General features: G+C 42.9%; 1 protein-coding gene across 4 annotated transcripts in view; it reads right to left on the bottom strand.

The window, feature by feature from the left end:
• LOC140409077 (probable E3 ubiquitin-protein ligase HERC1) overlaps window positions 1-18,198 on the bottom strand; it is a 701,933-nt gene that overhangs the window by 479,886 nt on the left and 203,849 nt on the right. For all 4 annotated transcript variants that reach the window (XM_072497165.1, XM_072497164.1, XM_072497166.1 and 1 more), the window contains 3 exons: window positions 13,919-14,154; window positions 13,068-13,277; window positions 12,695-12,815 (listed from right to left, as the gene is read on the bottom strand). In XM_072497165.1, coding sequence (XP_072353266.1) covers window positions 12,695-12,815; window positions 13,068-13,277; window positions 13,919-14,154 — 567 coding nt within the window. The remainder of the gene's footprint in view (window positions 1-12,694; window positions 12,816-13,067; window positions 13,278-13,918; window positions 14,155-18,198) is intronic.

Genomic DNA, 18,198 nt, shown 5'->3' with positions numbered 1-18,198 from the left:
CGGCACGGGCTGCGTCATCTATGCGGCGCCGCTTTTACGCGGGCGACAAGGCCTGGCGCGGGTAGATGACGCGGCCCCGATACTGGCCTATTGTCAGGGCCTGAATCGGTCGGGACCGGGGCCATTCCGCGCCGTCGTGAACCTTGACGGCATTTTCGACGGCGCGGCCACTTCGGCGTGGGAGTGGAGAATCGCGCCCCCTATTCCCGTAACCCCACTTAACCTGCACATCTTTGGACTGTGGGAGGAAAATGGAGTACTCAGAGGAAACCCCTGCAGAATGTGCAATCCCCACATACAGTCACCCAAGGTTAGAATTGAACCCGGGTCCCAGGCACTGTGAGGCAGCAGTGCTAACCACTATGCCACCATGCCACCAAACACACCAAATTGGCAGGTTCCCTTTTATCCAGGTTGCCGGTTACTTCCTCAAAGAACTCCAATAAATTAGTCAAACAATTTAAATATAGAAAACAGGGTAGGCCATTCGGCCCCTCAAGTCTGCTCCGCCATTCAATATCATGGCTGATCCTTTATCTCAATGCCATGCCCGCGCAATCTTCCCATTCTCCTTGAAGCCTTTAATATCTGGAAATCTCTTTCCCTCAATTATATTCAACAACTTGGCCTCCACAGTCTTCTGCAGTCCAGAAATCCACATATTCAAAACCCTGAGTGAAGAAGCTTCATCTCAGTCCAAAAGGCCTATATCATAACCAGAGACTGTGCCCCTTGTTCTAGAACCCCTAGCCAGAGGAAACATTATTCCTGTATCCACTCTATCCCATATTTAAAATAACAGATACCCAGGAGTGAGTTACAAACTGGAATCTAAACAAGAGTTTTGGGATGGTTTATATATAGAATAATAGATATCCGGGAGGAGTTTCACATTGGAATCTAATCGAAGGGTTCTGGGTTTAATATATAGACTAACACAGATACCTGGGAGTGAGTTACAGACTTGAATCTAAACGAGAGGTTTGGGGTGGTTTACCCAGAAGTGACTTACAGACTGGAATCTAATCGAGGGATTCAGGGTGGTTTATATATACAATGACAAATACCAGGCAATGACTTACAAACTGGAATCAAAATTCCTATCTCATAAGCACTGTTGTCTCACAGCGCCAAGGACCGGGGTTCGATTCCAGTCTTGGGTGACCATCTGTATGGAGCTTGCATGTTCTTTTCGTGTTTCCTCAGGCTTCTCTGGGCTCCTCCCACAGTCCAAAGATGTGCAGTTTAGGTGGATTGGCCATGTTAAATTGCCCCTTAGTGTCCAGGGATGTGTAGGTTAGGTTACAGGGATAAGGCTGGGTGGAATGCCCTTTCAGGGAGGTCATTGGAGGCTCGATGGGCCGAATGGCCTCCTTCGACACTGCAGGGATTCTATGGATTATCTTCACTTGTTACTAAATAAAGGGCAATCAGAATTATATACATTTCAATGAGATCCCCTCTTCTAAAGCCAGTGAATACAGGCCTTGTCGATCCAATCTGTTCTCACACAACAATTCTGTCATCCTGGGAATCAGCCTGATGAACCTTTCCCTTTCACAAAACCATGTTGACCTTTGTCTGATTGAATTAGGATTCTCTAAATGTCCTCCTTAATAACAGTTTCTTGCATTTTCCCAATGACACGTTAGACTAACTGACCTGTTGTTTCCTGCTTTCTGTCTCTCTCCTTGAATTTATTTGCAATTTGGAAACTGCTGAGATCCTTCCAGAATCCAGGAAATTTTGAAAGATCACAACCAATGCATCTACTATCTCTGCAGCCACTTCTTTTAAAACGCTAGAATGCAGGCCATCAGGTACAGGGGACCTATCAGCCTTTGGGTTTTCACAGTTACTTTTCCCCGATGACTTTGATTGTTTCAAATTTCTCCCCTCCCTTTAACCTCTATATTTTCAAAACCTGTGTGGGATATTTGCATCTTTTACAGTGAAGACAGACACAAAATTCCTGATCAACTGTTCAGCCATTTCCTTGTTTTCTATTATCACCGAGTCTAACTTGCCAAGGGACCAACACTCACCTGATTTCCTCTTTTCCTTTTTAAATACTTGTAGACTCAATCTATTTTTATATTTCTAGCTAGCTTCCCCCCTCATACTCTTAATTTCTCCCACCTTATTATGTTTTAAGTAATTCTTTGCTCCAATCATCAGCATACATCTCCACTTCTGATAGGTTATTGATGAAACAGCCGAGGATGGTTGTGCCAAGGTCATTGCCTTAAGGAACTCTTGCAGTGGTGTCCTGAGACGAAGATGATTGGCCTCCAACAACCACAACCATCTTCCTTTACACAAGGTCGACTCCAACCAACGGACAGATTTCCCGATTCCCATTGACTTCAGTTTTGCTCAGGCTCCTTGATGCCATAGTCAATCAGATAATGACCTGGTGACAAGGGCAATCAATTTCACCACCCCACGAGTTCTGCCCTTTTGTACAAGTTTGGACCAAGACTGTAATGAGGTCAGGTGGTGAGCTGTCCAAGTTGTATCCAAACTGGATCAGTAACCAGATAATTATTGTGTATTTAGCTTTATAGCATTATCAATGACACTTTCCATTACGTTCCTGAGGCTAATAGAGCAATACTTGACTGGTTTGGATTGTTTGTGGACAGAACATACCAGGGTAATTTTCCATATAGTCCGGTAGGTACCAGTGTTGCAGCTGTAATGGAACAGATTGGCTAGGGGAATAGCTAGGTCTAGAAGCACAAGTCTTTGATACTTTTGCCAGGATGTGGTTAAGGCCTGTCAACTTTGCAGCAACCAATGCCTTCAGTTCTTTCTTGATGCGATGTGGAGTGAACCAAATTAGCAAAAGATTGGCAGCTGCTGGGGACCTCAGGAAGAGGCTGAGAGGAATCATTTACTTTTGTACAAATGTGCTAGGTTTTCCCATCATCAGGATGTGGAGCCCCCTCCTCCAGTAGTCATTTAATTGTCCACCACCATTTCAGACCGGATGTGGCAGGACGGCTAAGCATTGATCTGACCCAATGGTCGCGGGATTGCTTAGTCTTATCTATCGCGTGATGCTTCTGCGGCACTTAGTCCTATGTTGACAGCTCATTTTTAGCTATGACTGCTGTTGCACCTGGAATTCCCTCTTACATTCCTCATTCAACTGGGTTGATCCCTTACCTTCATGGGAGTGTGGGATATCATAGAATTTACAGTGCAGAAGTAGGCCATTCAGCCCATCGAGTCTGCACCGGCTCTTGGAAAGAGCACCCTACCCAAGGTCAACACCTCCACCCTATCCCCATAACCCAGTAACCCCACTCAACACCAAGGGCAATTTTGGACACCAAGGGCAATTTATCATGGCCAATCCACCTAACCTGCACATCTTTGGACTGTGGGAGGAAACCGGAGCACCCGGAGGAAACCCACACACACACGGGGAGGATGTGCAGACTCCGCACAGACAGTGACCCAAGCCGGAATCGAACCTGGGACCCTGGAGCTGTGAAGCAATTGTGCTATCCACAATGCTACCGTGCTGCCCCATATGCGGGCCATGAGGTTACAATTTTCCTGCTGCTGATCATAGGGATAAGGAGCCGGACGAGGCCACTCAGCCCTCTGCTCTGCCATTAGTGACCTCAAATTTGCATCCCACCAACACCTAATAATATGGGCGGCACAGTGGTTAGCACTGCTGCATCACAGAGCCAGGGGCCTGGCTTCCATTCCGGCCTTGGGTGACTGTGTGGAGTTTGCACATTCTCCCAGTGTCGGTGTGGGTTTCCTCCAGGTGCTCCGGTTTCCTCCCACAGTCCAAAGATATGCAGGTTAGGTGGATTGGCCATGCTAAATTGCCCCATAGTATCCAAAGGTGTGCAGGTTAGGTGGGGTTACAGGGATGGGGCAGGAGAGTGTGCCTAGGTAGGGGTGATCTTTCAGAGGGTCGAATGACCTCCTTCTGCATGGTAGGGATTCTATGGTAGAATTCAGTGAATAATCTTTCACCGCCTTTCTTATCAAGAATCTATCCATCTCTACCTTTAAAAAAAATAAATTTAGAGTACCCAATTCATTTTTTCCCAATTAAGGGGCAATTTAGCGTGTTCAATCCACCTATCCTGCACATTTTTGGGTTGTGGGGGCGAAACCCACGCAAACACGGGGAGAATGTGCAAACTCCACATGGACAGTGACCCAGACCGGGATCGAACCTGGGACCTCGGCGCCGTGAGGCAACAGGGCTAACCCACTGTGCCACCGTTTACCCTTATCCATCTCTACCTTAAAAATGTTCAGCAAAATGTTGCCACCTTCTTTCCAGGAAAAGACTGACAACCCTCCGGGTAAAAAGATTTCACCTCATCTCCATTTTTAATGAGTGATCCATTATTTTTAAACAGTGCCCCCTTTTGTATTTTCCCCGACAAGAGTAAACATCCTCTCCACATCCACCCTTGTCAAGACCCCTGAGGATCTTGTATGTTTCCAACAAGTCAGCTCTTACTCTTCTGAACTCCAGCAGATGGAAGCCTAGTCTGTCCAGCTTTACTTCGTAAGACAACACATCCATTCCAGGTAATAGTCTGGTAAACATTCTCTGAACCGCTTTTGATACATTTACATCCTTCCTTAAATAAGTTGACCAATACTGTAAACAATACGCCAGATGAGGTCTCATTGGTGCTCTGTACAATTGAAGCATAACTTCCCCACTTTTATAATCAATTCTCTTACCAATAAACAATAACATTCTATTAGCTTTCCTAATTATTTACTGTACCAGTACACCTTTTGTGATTCATGCACTAAGCCACCCAGATCCCTCTGCATTTCAGATCTTGACAATCTCACACCATTTAGACAGTATGCTGCTTTTTTCTTTTTCCTGCCAACAGAGACAATTTCACATTTTCCCACATTATACTCCAATTGCCAGATTTTGGCCAATTCATTTAACCTATTCTTTGTAGCCTCCTTATGCACTCTTCACAATTTGCTTTAAAGCCTAATTTTGCGTCATCGGTAAACTTGGCAACCATCCCTTCAATTCCTTCCTTCAAGTCATTTACATAAATTGTAAACAGTTGAGGTCCCATGGCACATCACTCATTACATCTTGCCAATAAAAAATACAACTATGCCTACTCTCTGGATCCTGTTAGCGAGCTGATCTTCTACCCATGCCAATCAATAGGTTACCTCTTATGCCATGACCTTTTACTTTTTAATCAAAAGCAGCAACTTTTGATGTGGCACTTTATCACAGATAGTCCACAGTGCCTCATGGATGCTAGATCTGCTCTGATTCTATCTCATTTAACAAGGGAGGGTATGGCAAGTGCAAAGATCGGACTTCTGCTGCTGTGGTGGGATTTGAACCTCTACCCCCAGGACATTAGACTGGGCCTCTCGATTATTAGTCCATTGACATTACCACTATTCCCCCGTGACTGAACTCAAGTGTTCAGAATTAGAGTCATGGCGTGCAATTCACCCAAAAACTGACTAAGTGGTGTTATTGAAAATATGGAAAGATGTGTCATTTGAAGCATGGAAGTCTGGCAATATCTGGTCTGAGAGAAACTTGAGCGAATGTAGGAAGGATCCCACGAAGGGTTAACAGGAGCTGCCAGGAGAGGATTGTAAAATGCAGATAGCCTTGGTCAAGCAGGCTTAGCAAACAAGACAAACAGGATTTTGAATGAAGCCAAAAACAATGGCTCACTCCTTCATTGAAAGTAACTTAGTAAGGATCTGGAAAAGAATGGATGAGGTTCAGTTGAATTTGGTGATAATTCTAGGTGTGAAAATTTGCTAATACCAGGTAAATTAAAGAAAACTGGAGACTATCAGTCTACGAGAAACATAATTCAAAGCCAAAATCAAAGTCAAAATTATGAGCTGAGGACACAATTGGAAAATAAAACTATAGAAATGGCAGGATCCAAACCAAAAGTAACACCTCTTGAAGTCAAAGCATTTTGAACATCACAAAGGAAACAACGTAATCAGATCAATGAGATAAAGTCATGTCAAAATGAATACTTAGTTGGATTAGAAAGTTTAGATCAAAGATACTTTTTACAATCAAAGTGAAAAATGTTACTTTACAATAACGTCATAAAAACTAGATAACTGTTAGAAAAATATATAAAACCGAAGAAAGGGAACCAGAACCAGAACTCAGAGAGAGGGGAGAAGCAGTTCAGAGTCAGATTACAGTCAGCTCGGCCATGGGAAAAAGACAGGACACAGCAACCGAGCTAACCAGCAAATACATCTAAAGAAGACCAGACTTTAAAGAAGATTGATTGTCAAGTTGGGCCTGAAGGTCATTTCAACCAACCAGAAGGATCCAGAAGCAAGATTTTTTTCCTTTCTGTAAAGAAAGTATTTGCAGCTTTTAAAAGAAAAAATATAATAATAAAATAACTTAATTTAACCTGAAATAGTGGTTATTCCAAAGTCTACTTTACTTACTTAGCAATGCGGGACCCAGGATCGATGCTACTAAGTGGCAAGTAGATGAAAGCTTCGGTGAAGGTATGGGTTATACCGGGGGATAACTTGAAAACATAGTTTGACCTGAATAGAACCCACTGAAGCTTGCATCGGAGTCGGGGAGTGAGAATCCCTGTTCACCATTTAGAATATCGGCCCTTTTTGGTATAGGGGGACTTCTAAGAATAGTGGTGAATTTTCAAAAACAGTGGGTGATTTCTGCTGGCTTTTTTGGTGAGATCCAGATCTGTATGCATCAAATTGATTGGGGCTAAGGGAGTTTCTCACCAGTAAATCCCACACTAAGAATTTTTTCCTGCAGTGGGGAATGAAACTTGCCGGCCCGACCAACTTCTCAGAGATCAGAACGCAATTTTGAAAGGGTGCCCCTATCTCAAAGTGAAGTTGAGGGTCGCCCACCCCACACCCATGGACAATGCGACCCCCCACAGACATGGCAGCAACCCCAACCCTCGGCCCCTAAGAGGCAACCTCCCCCTCTATCACCCAGGCATGAAGGCCCTACCCCACACCCAACTTTCCTTGTGGGCATCAGGTCATCGCCCCCCTCCGCCCCAACCCAGAAGTGAGCATACCCCACTATAGGGTCAGTGAGGGCCACCAAACCTTTAGGCCCCCAATTTAGGCAACCGACTTCAAGCGCTCCAAACTACATGACACCCCATCATACCCCCTTCCATGGTTTCATGGACATGGCCCACCTCCTGGCACTGTCAATCTGGCACCTTGGACAGGTGCCCACACAGGCACTGTGGAGGCGGAGGGGGGAAACAATAGCCTCCGAAACCCCCCGCCGTGGCCATCATGCCTGGTCTCTGCTCGTGGACACCAGCAACAATCAGCGCCTGGGTGAGGCTTCGCCGGTACAGCTGGTAACTCCGGGGAGCCGGGAGAACGCGGCCTGTTAGCCTAGTTGTTCATTTAAATATGACTACCTGGATCACGCCCAGAGAGGGCATGATACAGATTGTGCTGGGCTCCGCGGGCTGGGCGACTCGCGATCCGCTAGGAACCAAGCTTCTTTTGTGCCTCTCCCGCGATGTACCTGGTGCAACAGGATCAGCGCCTGGTGCAATGTGGGACAATTGCACCCATCACAGAGGTCTGTAGCACAGAAATGACCCTTCAGCCCATCGAATCTGCACCTACTCTAATCCCATTTTCCAGCCTTGTATGCCTTGGCATAATAAGTGAACATTTCAATACTTCTTAAAAACTATGAAGGTCTTTGCTTCCAGGCCTGTCAAGCAATGTGTTCCATACTCCCACCACCTCTGGGTGAAAAAGTTATTCCTCACATTCTGCCTAATCTTCCTGCCCCGTACCTTAAATCTATGCCCCCAGGTTATTGATCCCTCCAGCAAGGGGAAAAGTTTATTTCTTTCAACTAAATCTATGCCCCTTGTAATTTTATACATCTCAATCATGTCCCACCTCAGTCTCCTCTGCTACAAGGAAAACAATCAAAGTCTATCCAATCTTTCTTCATAACTAAAACTTTCCAGCCCAGACAACATCCTGGTAAATCTCTTCTGCACCCTTTCTATCACATATTTCACATAATGTGGATTCCAGAACTGCACACAATACTCCAGCTGTGACCTAACCGACATTTTATACAGTTCCAGCATCACCTTCCTACTCGTAAAGTCTATGGGCTGGATTCTCTGCACCCTGACGCCAAAATCGCAGCCGGTACAGGGGCGGAGAATCCATTTCCGCACACAGAATCGGGACCGCCACCGGTTCCCCGATTCTCCAGACCCCGAAAAGCGGCGTACTCGGAGTACGCATTGTCGAGTATCACCTACCTGCGGCCAATGCTGGAGACCCGCCCCACTATTCACCGCCCCTGACCAGCCAAAGTCCCGACGGCTGGATCTAACATGATCCTGCCGTTGGGGATACTAGCGTGACGCTTCGGACTGCTATGGTCGGGTGCGGGCTGATCGGAGGGGGCCCTGGGTATTGTTGGGCACGCGGGCAATCGGGGGCACTATTTGGAGGGTCCGAGTCCGCATGGCGTGGCCACTAGAGGCCACAGTCGAGCGCACGCATGGTCTCCGACCCGGAATTGCGGGATCCTGTATCTGCAGCAAAAGCTGCTAGTTTCATGCCGGGTCCCTGCTAGCCCCCTGCAGGGCTATGATTATATAGCCCTTTCACGCCAGATTTTCTGTCATGAAAGGCCACAGTTTTTACGACGGCGTGGGGACATAGCCCCAGAATTGGAGAATCCTATGCCTTGGCTAATAAAAGCAAGTATATCATATGCATTCTTAGCCACTTTATCCACCTGCCCTGTTACCTTAAAGGATGGGTGCACATGCACACCAAGGTCCCTTTGATCCTGGGTGCTTCCCAGGGTCCTGCCATTTATCAAGTATTCCTTTGACTGGTTTGTCCTGCCCTAGTGCAACTCCTCACATTTATACAGATTTAATTCCATTTGCCACTGATCATCCCATCTGACCAGCCCGTCTATATCCTCCTGTAATCGAAAGCTATCCTCCTCACTATTTATCAGCCTGCCAGTTTTCAAAAAGTCCGCAAAGTTTCTGATCAACCCTCCTACATTCATGTCCAAATCATTTACGTAAACCACAAACAGCATGGGTCTGACACTGATCCCTGCAGGACCCAACTGGACACAGGCTTCCAGTCAGAAAAACATCCCTCGACCATCACCCTCTGCTTCCTGCTACTCTGCCTATTCTGGATTTGCCAAATTTCCTTGCATCCTATGGACTCTTACCTTCACTATCAGTCTCCCATGTAGGTCCTGACCAAAGGTCTTTCTGACATCCAAGTAGACCATGTCAAATGCATTGCCCTCATCTACACACCTGGTGACCTCTTTGAAAAATTCAATCAAGTTGGTTAGATATGACCTCCCCTTAACAAAACAATGCTGACTGTTCTTGATCATTCACTGCCTCTCCAAATGCAGATTTATTCTGTCTCTGAGAATTGCTTCCAATGGTTTCCCACCACCAAGGTTAAATTGACTGTCCTGTAGTTTCCTGTTTTTTCCCTTCCTCCCTTCCTGAATAATGGTACCACATTGGCTATCCTCTAATCCTCCAGCACCTCTCCTGTGGCGAGAGGAATTGAAAATTATTGCCAGCTCTGCTGCTATTTCCTCCTTTACCTCACTCAACAGCCTGGGATACATTTATCTGGCCTTGGAGATTTAGCCACTTTGAAGCCCGCCAGATCATTCAGAACCTCCACTGAGTCCATGTTAATTTCTTTAATTTCATCACAGTCCTTCTTCCTGATTTTTATACTCATATCGTCCCTCTCACTAGCTAATATTGACACAAAACATTAATTTAGAACCCTATCTACATCCTCTGCCTCCACACACAAATTACCACTGTGGTCTGTATTGTGCCCTATCCTTTCCGTGGTTATCCTTTTATCCTTAATGTACTCTTAGAAAAACTTTACATTTTCCTTTATTTGTCCTTTCATGTCCCCTTTTGCTCTCCTAATTCCCTTTTTAGGTTCTCTCTTGCACATTCTATCCTTCTCTAGGGCTTCTGCTGGTTTAATCCTCCTTTTTTTTTCTTTATTCATTGCTGTATATCCCTAGGTATCTCCAGGGTTGACTGGATTTGTTGGTCCCATCCTTTTTCTTTATTGGAACACATTGACCCTGTACTCTCCCCATTTCCTTCTTGAATGCATCACACTGTTCTGTCACAGATCTACCTAGAAGTGTCTGCTCCCAGTCCACTCTGGCCAAATCATATCTGATCTTATTAAAATGGGCCTTCCCCCAGTTTAGAACCTTGATTTCAGGTCCATCCTTGTTAGTTTCCATAACAACCTTGAATCCAACAATCACCGGCTTCAAAATGCTCCTCGCTGATACTTTAACCACTTGCCTGGCTTTGTTATCCAAAATTAAGTCCAGGACCACACTCGTTCTTGTAGGACCTCTAAACCTAAAAAGTTCTCCTGGATGCATTTTAAGAATTTTGCTCTCTCTAAACCTTTCACACTATGACACCAATTAATGTTGGGGAGGTTGACATTCCCCACTATCACTACCCTATTACTTTTATACTTCCCTGAAATTTACCTACATATCTGCTCTTCTATTTCTTTCGGCCTACAGAACACACCCACAATGTGATTGCTCCTTTTTGCTTTTTAAGTTCTACCTATATGGCTTCATTTGAAGAGTCTTCTATAATGCCATCCCTCCTTACTGTTGTAATTGATTCCCTGATAAAAATTGCGACACCCCTTCCTCTTTTACCTCCTTCCCTGTCTCGCCTGAAGATCCTCTATCCTACAATATTGAGTTGCCAATCCTGCCCCTCCCTCAACTATGTCTTAGTGACAGCAATGACATCATACCCCCATGATTTAATTTGTGCCCTCAACTCATCTGCTTTGTTCGTCAAGACTCCTTGCATTAAAATACCATCCAATCTTGCAAAACTCCCTTGTGACTTGACTAGTCTATAACTTCTATGCCTTCCTGACTCACTTGCTGTCTCTTCCAATTTTGGTACTGCATCTCCCTTTGCTGAACCTTCTCTCAGGATCCCACCCCACTGCCAAGTTAGTTTAAACCCTTCCCAACAGCGCTAGCAAACCTCCCTGCAAGGATGCTGGTCCCATTTGGGTTCAGGTGCAACCCATCCGTCTCGTACAGGTCCCATCATCCCCAAAGACAGTCCCAACGTCCCAGAAATCTACAGCTCTCTCTCCTCCTGCACCATCGTTCCAGCCACGCATTCATCTGGACTAACCTCATATTTCTATACCTCTGATGAAAGGTCACTGACCGGAAACAGTAACTCTGTTTCTCTCTCCATAAAAGCTGCCAGACTTGCTGAGCACTTTCAGCAACTTCGATTTTATTTCAGATTTCCAGCAGTCATTTTGATATTTTTGTCATGTCTCCCAATTCCTTCTCCCTTGGCTGAGTGTCTCTTCTTCCTGACATGTTGGTAAAGTATGTTGGGATATTTTCTATGTTAAAGATATTACATAAATAAATATTTTTGTTGTAGTTGGAATTTTATAATCTATGAATGACAGCGAAACAAAATTAGTATTTTGCATCCGTCTTCACCGTGCTCGAAAACGATATAAGAGGAATTGTTGGATAAACTGATATAAGAATAAATAAGGAAATAATCCTGAGAAAGTGATGGAGTTCAAAATGGTAATGAAATGTGCCCTGATTAAGTGCATCCTTGAAAGATGCAGAAGATCAATGTGAAAGAGGAATCTCTTGACTACAACCTTCCAAAGAACCTTGGATGTGGAAGTATTAAGGGAGAAGCCACCACACCCTGCCAACCACAACCTTTGCATTGGAAAATCTGCAAGGCTGAATGCTTAGCGTGGGCATCTGCCACCTCTGATTAAAGCAGTTGCAGGATGAGGACCTTAAGTGGACATTAATTGGCCATTTATGGTTCTCAATAGGCGCAAAGGCAGGGGGGTGGCAAGGTGAGGGGTGAGCGTGGAGACAGTGGGCACAGCACCCTGAATCTTATGTGCTTCCAAGCCTCTAACCCCGCTGGAGAGGAAGCGTTAAAATCACCCATGCATATATTAGATAAAAATGCAAAGACCAGCTGATGATATGGACGGACATGAGACAGATGAAACTTAATTCAGATGAAGTGTGAAGTGATACATTTTTGTAGGAAGAAAAGAATGAGGAAATGTAATATAAAGGATACAAGTCTAAAAGGGGTGCAGGAGCAGAACGACCTGGAGACCATGTTGACAAATCATTGGAGGTGAGAGGGAAAGTTGAGAAAGCAGCCAATAAGGCTTAAGGGATCCTAGGCTTTATAAACAGAAGCATAAGAGTACAAAAGTATGGGAGTTGTGATAAAGCTTTATAAAAGGCTAGTTCAGCCTTAATTGGATTGCGGTGTCTGTGCGCTAAAATTTGGGTCCTTGATGCCATGAGGCAGCAGTGCTAACCACTGTGCCACTGTGCCACCCAGATCCCAGATGCACATTTTCTCATGATTCTTTGTTCACAGTTTCTATTTTTTTACAAGGGTGGGGAAAAGAGAAGGTGAAAAGAAACTAATCCAAAGGCTCCCTACTATTAATAACGACACTAGTGAATAAAATTATTCTAATTTATTAAACCATCATTATCTCCAAATTAATACAATTATTTTTAAACCTGAGAATTCCTTTCCAGTTGCAAGTCCCCGTTTCAGACATGAAACCAAATGCTGGTAAAGTTCATGTGCTGCGGCCATGAGCTCCATCTGTGTACTTCCATGGGCAGCCTGTGTTACATCCTAAGGTGGGGATAAAAGAACACATTAGAAGAATACAATCTGTATTTTCCTTATATCAGGACAAATGTGAAGATTGTATCATATTTATGCCTTGCTATAGAGCTTGCTGGCTTCTATTTAATAGAGGTGAATAATATTTATAGATGCAGTATAATTCAACATACAATATTTGTGCAAAATAAGTGTATTTAAATTATTCATATATGTTGGCTCATTACAAATTTTGAAGAAATAAAAGAATCATTCCTTTACCGTGTAATGCTGGAGCTTTCCGCAATTCCGTTTGATGTTTGTTGTGTTCGCTGTTCCCAGGTCAAAGCAGCCAGTTAAAAACTGCAACTGTACAGTCAGTAGAAGACCTGTAGACTTTAATGACAGTCCTGAACTATCCATCGAGGTGCCACCTTTACCTTCCATTTCAGAAAGAAAAGATGAAATCTGGCAAAGGGCTTCAAGGCGGAGCTATAACAAAACAAAAGCAAGACTTTACTTTGAAATTCAATGAGAAAGATAAATTAATGGCAGTACGGTCATAATTTAAAGCATGTTTTCTGTGCCTTAGGAAAATTACATTATTGAATAGACGTGTTCAGAATTAGGACTTTTAATAAAAATGGACAAAATGCTATGTTTAGAGATCATGAAAGATAAAGGGAAAGTTGGGAGATTGTTTTTTTTTATACAAAGGGCTGTTAGAACACGGAATGTCCTCTGAGACAGTATTACCAGAATTCATAACAGCTTTTAATGGGGAGGCAGGTAAATATTTTAAAGTGTGAATAATTGAAGAGAATAGGAAAGGGCAAGGTTCCAATTGTTGAACTTTCACAGCATTGATAGAGGTGCAACAGATCAAATGGATCGCTTTGTGCTATAAATTTTTCCAATTTTATGAAATCATATTGTTGGTCAGTTACTGCCATGGTACATTACATTTAAATTAAATGGATTAATTTACTGGAATTATTTTAACTATTACAAAATTAATCCAGTTGTTCCTGAACAATCCCAATCATTAGTCATATATTCATAACATCTGCACAAAGATGAATCATTACAATTATATTATATGCATTGATCTTACCAAATAAATTAATACTCACCTCTGCTCTATGTTGCTGGTGACCCATTGCCGTGATAATTGCCTTTGGGTCAGACTCCTTGCCCGCTTCTTGTTCTACCAGGTTTGAAGTCTGAGTAAGATGTCCACAAAGGAATTGAAATATATCGTTTAGCAAAGGTGCAAATGTAGTAGCCTGGGAATTGTCTGGTGGGCTAATACACTGTCGTAGCAGCTGCCATGCATCTTTCATAATGCCCAGCGAACACAATGGCACCCCTAGATAAAAAGGAAAATAATTTAACAAAACGGAAATACCATAATCCACAAAGGTGTTATGGGCGAGGCGTTTTCAGAACCCCAAAATGTATCATGGAGTTCAATCAACCTCTCCCTTTAATGTATTTGTTGCTTTTCCTAGCTCACACGGCTTGTTCCCTAGGTGTGGGATGACAATTATGGACACGTGGGTTTTTAAACACAAAACAATGTTTATTCCATGAACTCAACTTAACATCTTAAATAAACATTGGATCTCTTAACACCCCTTACTTCAAAGATAACTTAGAAAATATTGCAACAGTAAATAATTCCTCACAATGTTCCTTCAAACTTCCAAGAGACTTAACACCTTTAAACAGAATCACATCAGGTTAAAGGCTTTACTATTATGAGTTTAAATCACCCAAATGATCCAGAGATAGTCTTTGATGGCAGATATCACAGCAAATCCAGCTCACTGCAAACACACACTGCCAAGCTCTTTTCAAACTGCAAACCTAAACTGCAAAATGGCTGATCTAAAGCCCAGCTCCACCCACTCTCTGACATCACTGTTTTCTTAAAAGGTACATTGCTTAAACATCCATGTCTTAAAGGTACTCTCACGTGACACCTCACCCCAAGAAAAAAAAAAGCATCAACTTCAAGATGGTTTCATTTTTCACTTTTGCACCATCCACTAAGAAATGTACACAGTAAAATACCTTTTCGTTTTAAAAGAAAAAAAACACACGCAAACAGGTATAATAATATCGTCCATTTTACTGTGTTCTTCTTCCTCCAACCGAAATCCTTCTCGATTGACAGTCTCTGTGAACAAAGTCTCTGCCCGATCCATCCAGTCCTCTACTCCTCGGCATTTCTCTTTAGAATCAGATACTTTAGTTCAATCTGACCACAGAGTCCCTTGCAATTCTCCAATACAGGAACTTTGGTGATCACAGCTTTCAGGCAGTCAAATCAGTGGAGTCCATCAGTGGAGTAATCACACCACAAAACCTTTGCACAAAGGTTCGATCAAATTCATTCATGTTAAGAGATCGCATTGCCTCCCTTCGTCTTGAGGGTATCGGAAACTCCTCAAGGAAAGTGATTTGGGCTTCTCCAAATTCACTTTCGGCTAGGTTCATCACCAAACCTGCCACCTGAAGTCGATCGAAGAACTCCATACGATGGTTTAAATATTCTTACATTGTCTGGAAGTTGGAAATAAAAGCAGATTGTCCCACTTTCTCCACACAATCAGTCAATGGTGAGACAGGATAAGAGTCCGTTCTTGTAACTGCATTCACCTTTCTATAGTCCACACACAACCGTTGGGTACCATCTGGTCTAGGTACCATCACAATGGGTGAGCTCCATTGGCTGCAACCCACTTCAATTATGCCATTTTTAAGCATACTCTCAATCTCTCTGTCAACCTGTGCCAATTTTAAAGGATTAAGTCTATATGGATGTGGTTTGATAGGAACAGCATTTCCCACATCTACATCATGTATAGCCATTTTAGTACTTCCCAATTTATCTCTACAAACTTGCCCATGTGATATCAATAACTCTTTCAGGTCAGTTTGTTTTTCCTCTGGAAGGTAACTTAACAATTCATCACAATTTTTAAGAACATCCTCATTTTCCAATTTAATTTGAGGTCTGTAAAATTTACAGTTATCTGGATTTGGTTTGTAACTTTGAGTTAGAATCATTAAAACCTCCTTTTTCTCTCCTTCCCTTTCCAAAGTACCTTTTAAGCATTTTCACATGACACACTCGGTGAGTCTTCCTTCTATCTGGTGTTTTTACCACATAATTCACCTCACTCAATTTCCTTTCAATCTGATACGGTCCACAAAACCTAGCTTTTAAAGGCTCACCTACCACTGGTAACAACACTAAAACTTTATCCCCACTGGCAAAACTACGAACTTTCGATTTCTTGTCCGCTACCCGTTTCATCACATTTTGTGCAACTTTCAAATGTTGTCTAGCCAATTCATCTGCTCTATTTAATAGTTCCCTAAAATTTGACACGTAATCCAATAGTGCAATTTCCGATTTCTCACCCACCAATTTTTCCTTAATCAATTTAAGTGGTCCTCTTACCTCCTGACCAAAAACTAGTTCAAAAGGACTAAATTTGGTAGACTCATTAGGTGCATCCCTAATTGCAAACAATACGAATGGAATTCCTTTATCCCAATCCTCTGGATAATCTTGCCAATACGCCCTCAACATTGTCTTTAATGTCTGATGCCACCTTTCTAACGCTCCCTGCGATTCTGGATGGTACGCAGTTGATTTCAATTGTTTTATTCCTAAACTATACATAACTTCTTTCAAAAACCTTGAAGTAAAATTTGATCCTTGATCCGATTGAATTTCTGTGGGTAGTCCATAGTTAGTAAAGAATTTAAGTAACTCCTCCACAATCCTTTTAGCTGTAATATTACGGACTGGAATGGACTCTGAAAACCTAGTAGACGCATCCATTACAGTCAAAAGATCCTGATTCCCACTTTTTGTTTTAGGAAGCGGTCCTACACAATCAATTATGACCCTCGTAAAAGGTTCCTCAAATGCTGGAATGGGTATTAAGGGCACTGGTTTTATCACTGCTTGAGGTTTCCCTATCACTTGACATGTGTGGCATGATTGACAAAATTTAACTACATCTTTATGTAGTCCAGGCCAATAAAAATGTTTCTGGATTTTATCTTGAGTTTTCCTTATTCCCAAATGACCTCCCATTGGTACCTCATGTGCAACTCGCAACACCTCCTTTCTATACCCTACCGGCAATACTACTTGATGAACTTCTGCCCACTTTTCATCCGCCTGCATATGTACAGGTCTCCATTTTCTCATCAAGACATCATTTTTACGGTAGTAACACTCTGGTATACTCTCAGATTCCTCTTCCGTATATGCTTTCTGATATATCCATTTTATTTCTACACCTTTCTGTTGTAACTCTGCCAATTTTCCTGAACTAAAAATATCCGCCTCATCCTCCACCTGTTCTTGTTCTTTTTCAACCATCTGATCAAAAATTGTTTCTGATAATTGCACTTCCACTTCATCTTCACTCTTTAATTTCTCCTCGTCTTAACCTGTGACTTTGCGACCTTGTTACTACACAATCTGGAAAAATCCCAGGATATTCGTCCTTCAACCCTTCAGTTGTCTTATTTTCCACTGGCTTATCAACCACAATAGGCATCACTCCCACCTGCGATCCAGCTACATCATTACCCAAGATAAACTGTATTCCTGGACAAGATAGTTTCTCTATTACTCCTACTACCACTTCGCCACTTTTCACTGGACTTTCCAACCTTACCTTATATAATGGAACGCTACTCCTCTCACCCTGAATTCCCCATATCACCACCTTTTCTGGCAACATGCTTCCCAAACTACATAATTCCTCATCTCTTACCATTAAAGATTGACTAGCCCCTGTATCTCTTAAAATTGTGACTTCTTTACCTGCTCCTCCTGATACACATGAGTAAACTTTACCCACACAAGTAAATTCTTTAAATACATCTGGCACCTTCTTCACAATTACTTCTTAAACAGGCTGTACAATCGTTTGCACCTCCTTCGCTTCCCTTGGGCCTTCCTTTACCACTCTAACAAACCCCACTGGCTTATCCTGTTTTACCACATCAGCCTTCCCAGTGCTTTTCTTCAACCACCAACACTGTGACTTTACATGGCCTAGTTTATTACAGTGAAAACATCTGAAACTTTTCATTTCTTTTCCACCCTCCTGGATTTCTTTTTTAATCTGAGGTACACTCTCTTTATTGTCTCCCATCAGATCACCTTTACCTTTACCACTTGAGTATTTCTCATGTCCCCAGTTTCTATCCCTCACCGGCTGAAACTGATGTCGGAAACCAATCTTTGATTTATGAACTAATTCATAATCATCTGCCATTTCCACTGCTAATCTCGCAGTTTTAACCCTCTGCTCTTCCACGAGTTCTCACTACATCAGGAATTGAATTTTAAACTCCTCCAAAAATATCCTTTCTC

The sequence above is a fragment of the Scyliorhinus torazame genome, chromosome 3, assembly GCF_047496885.1.
Source record: "Scyliorhinus torazame isolate Kashiwa2021f chromosome 3, sScyTor2.1, whole genome shotgun sequence".
Lineage (NCBI taxonomy): Eukaryota > Metazoa > Chordata > Chondrichthyes > Carcharhiniformes > Scyliorhinidae > Scyliorhinus > Scyliorhinus torazame.
The sequence above is the reverse complement of the archived record's forward strand: the minus strand, read 5'-3'. Positions and strand labels throughout refer to the sequence as shown.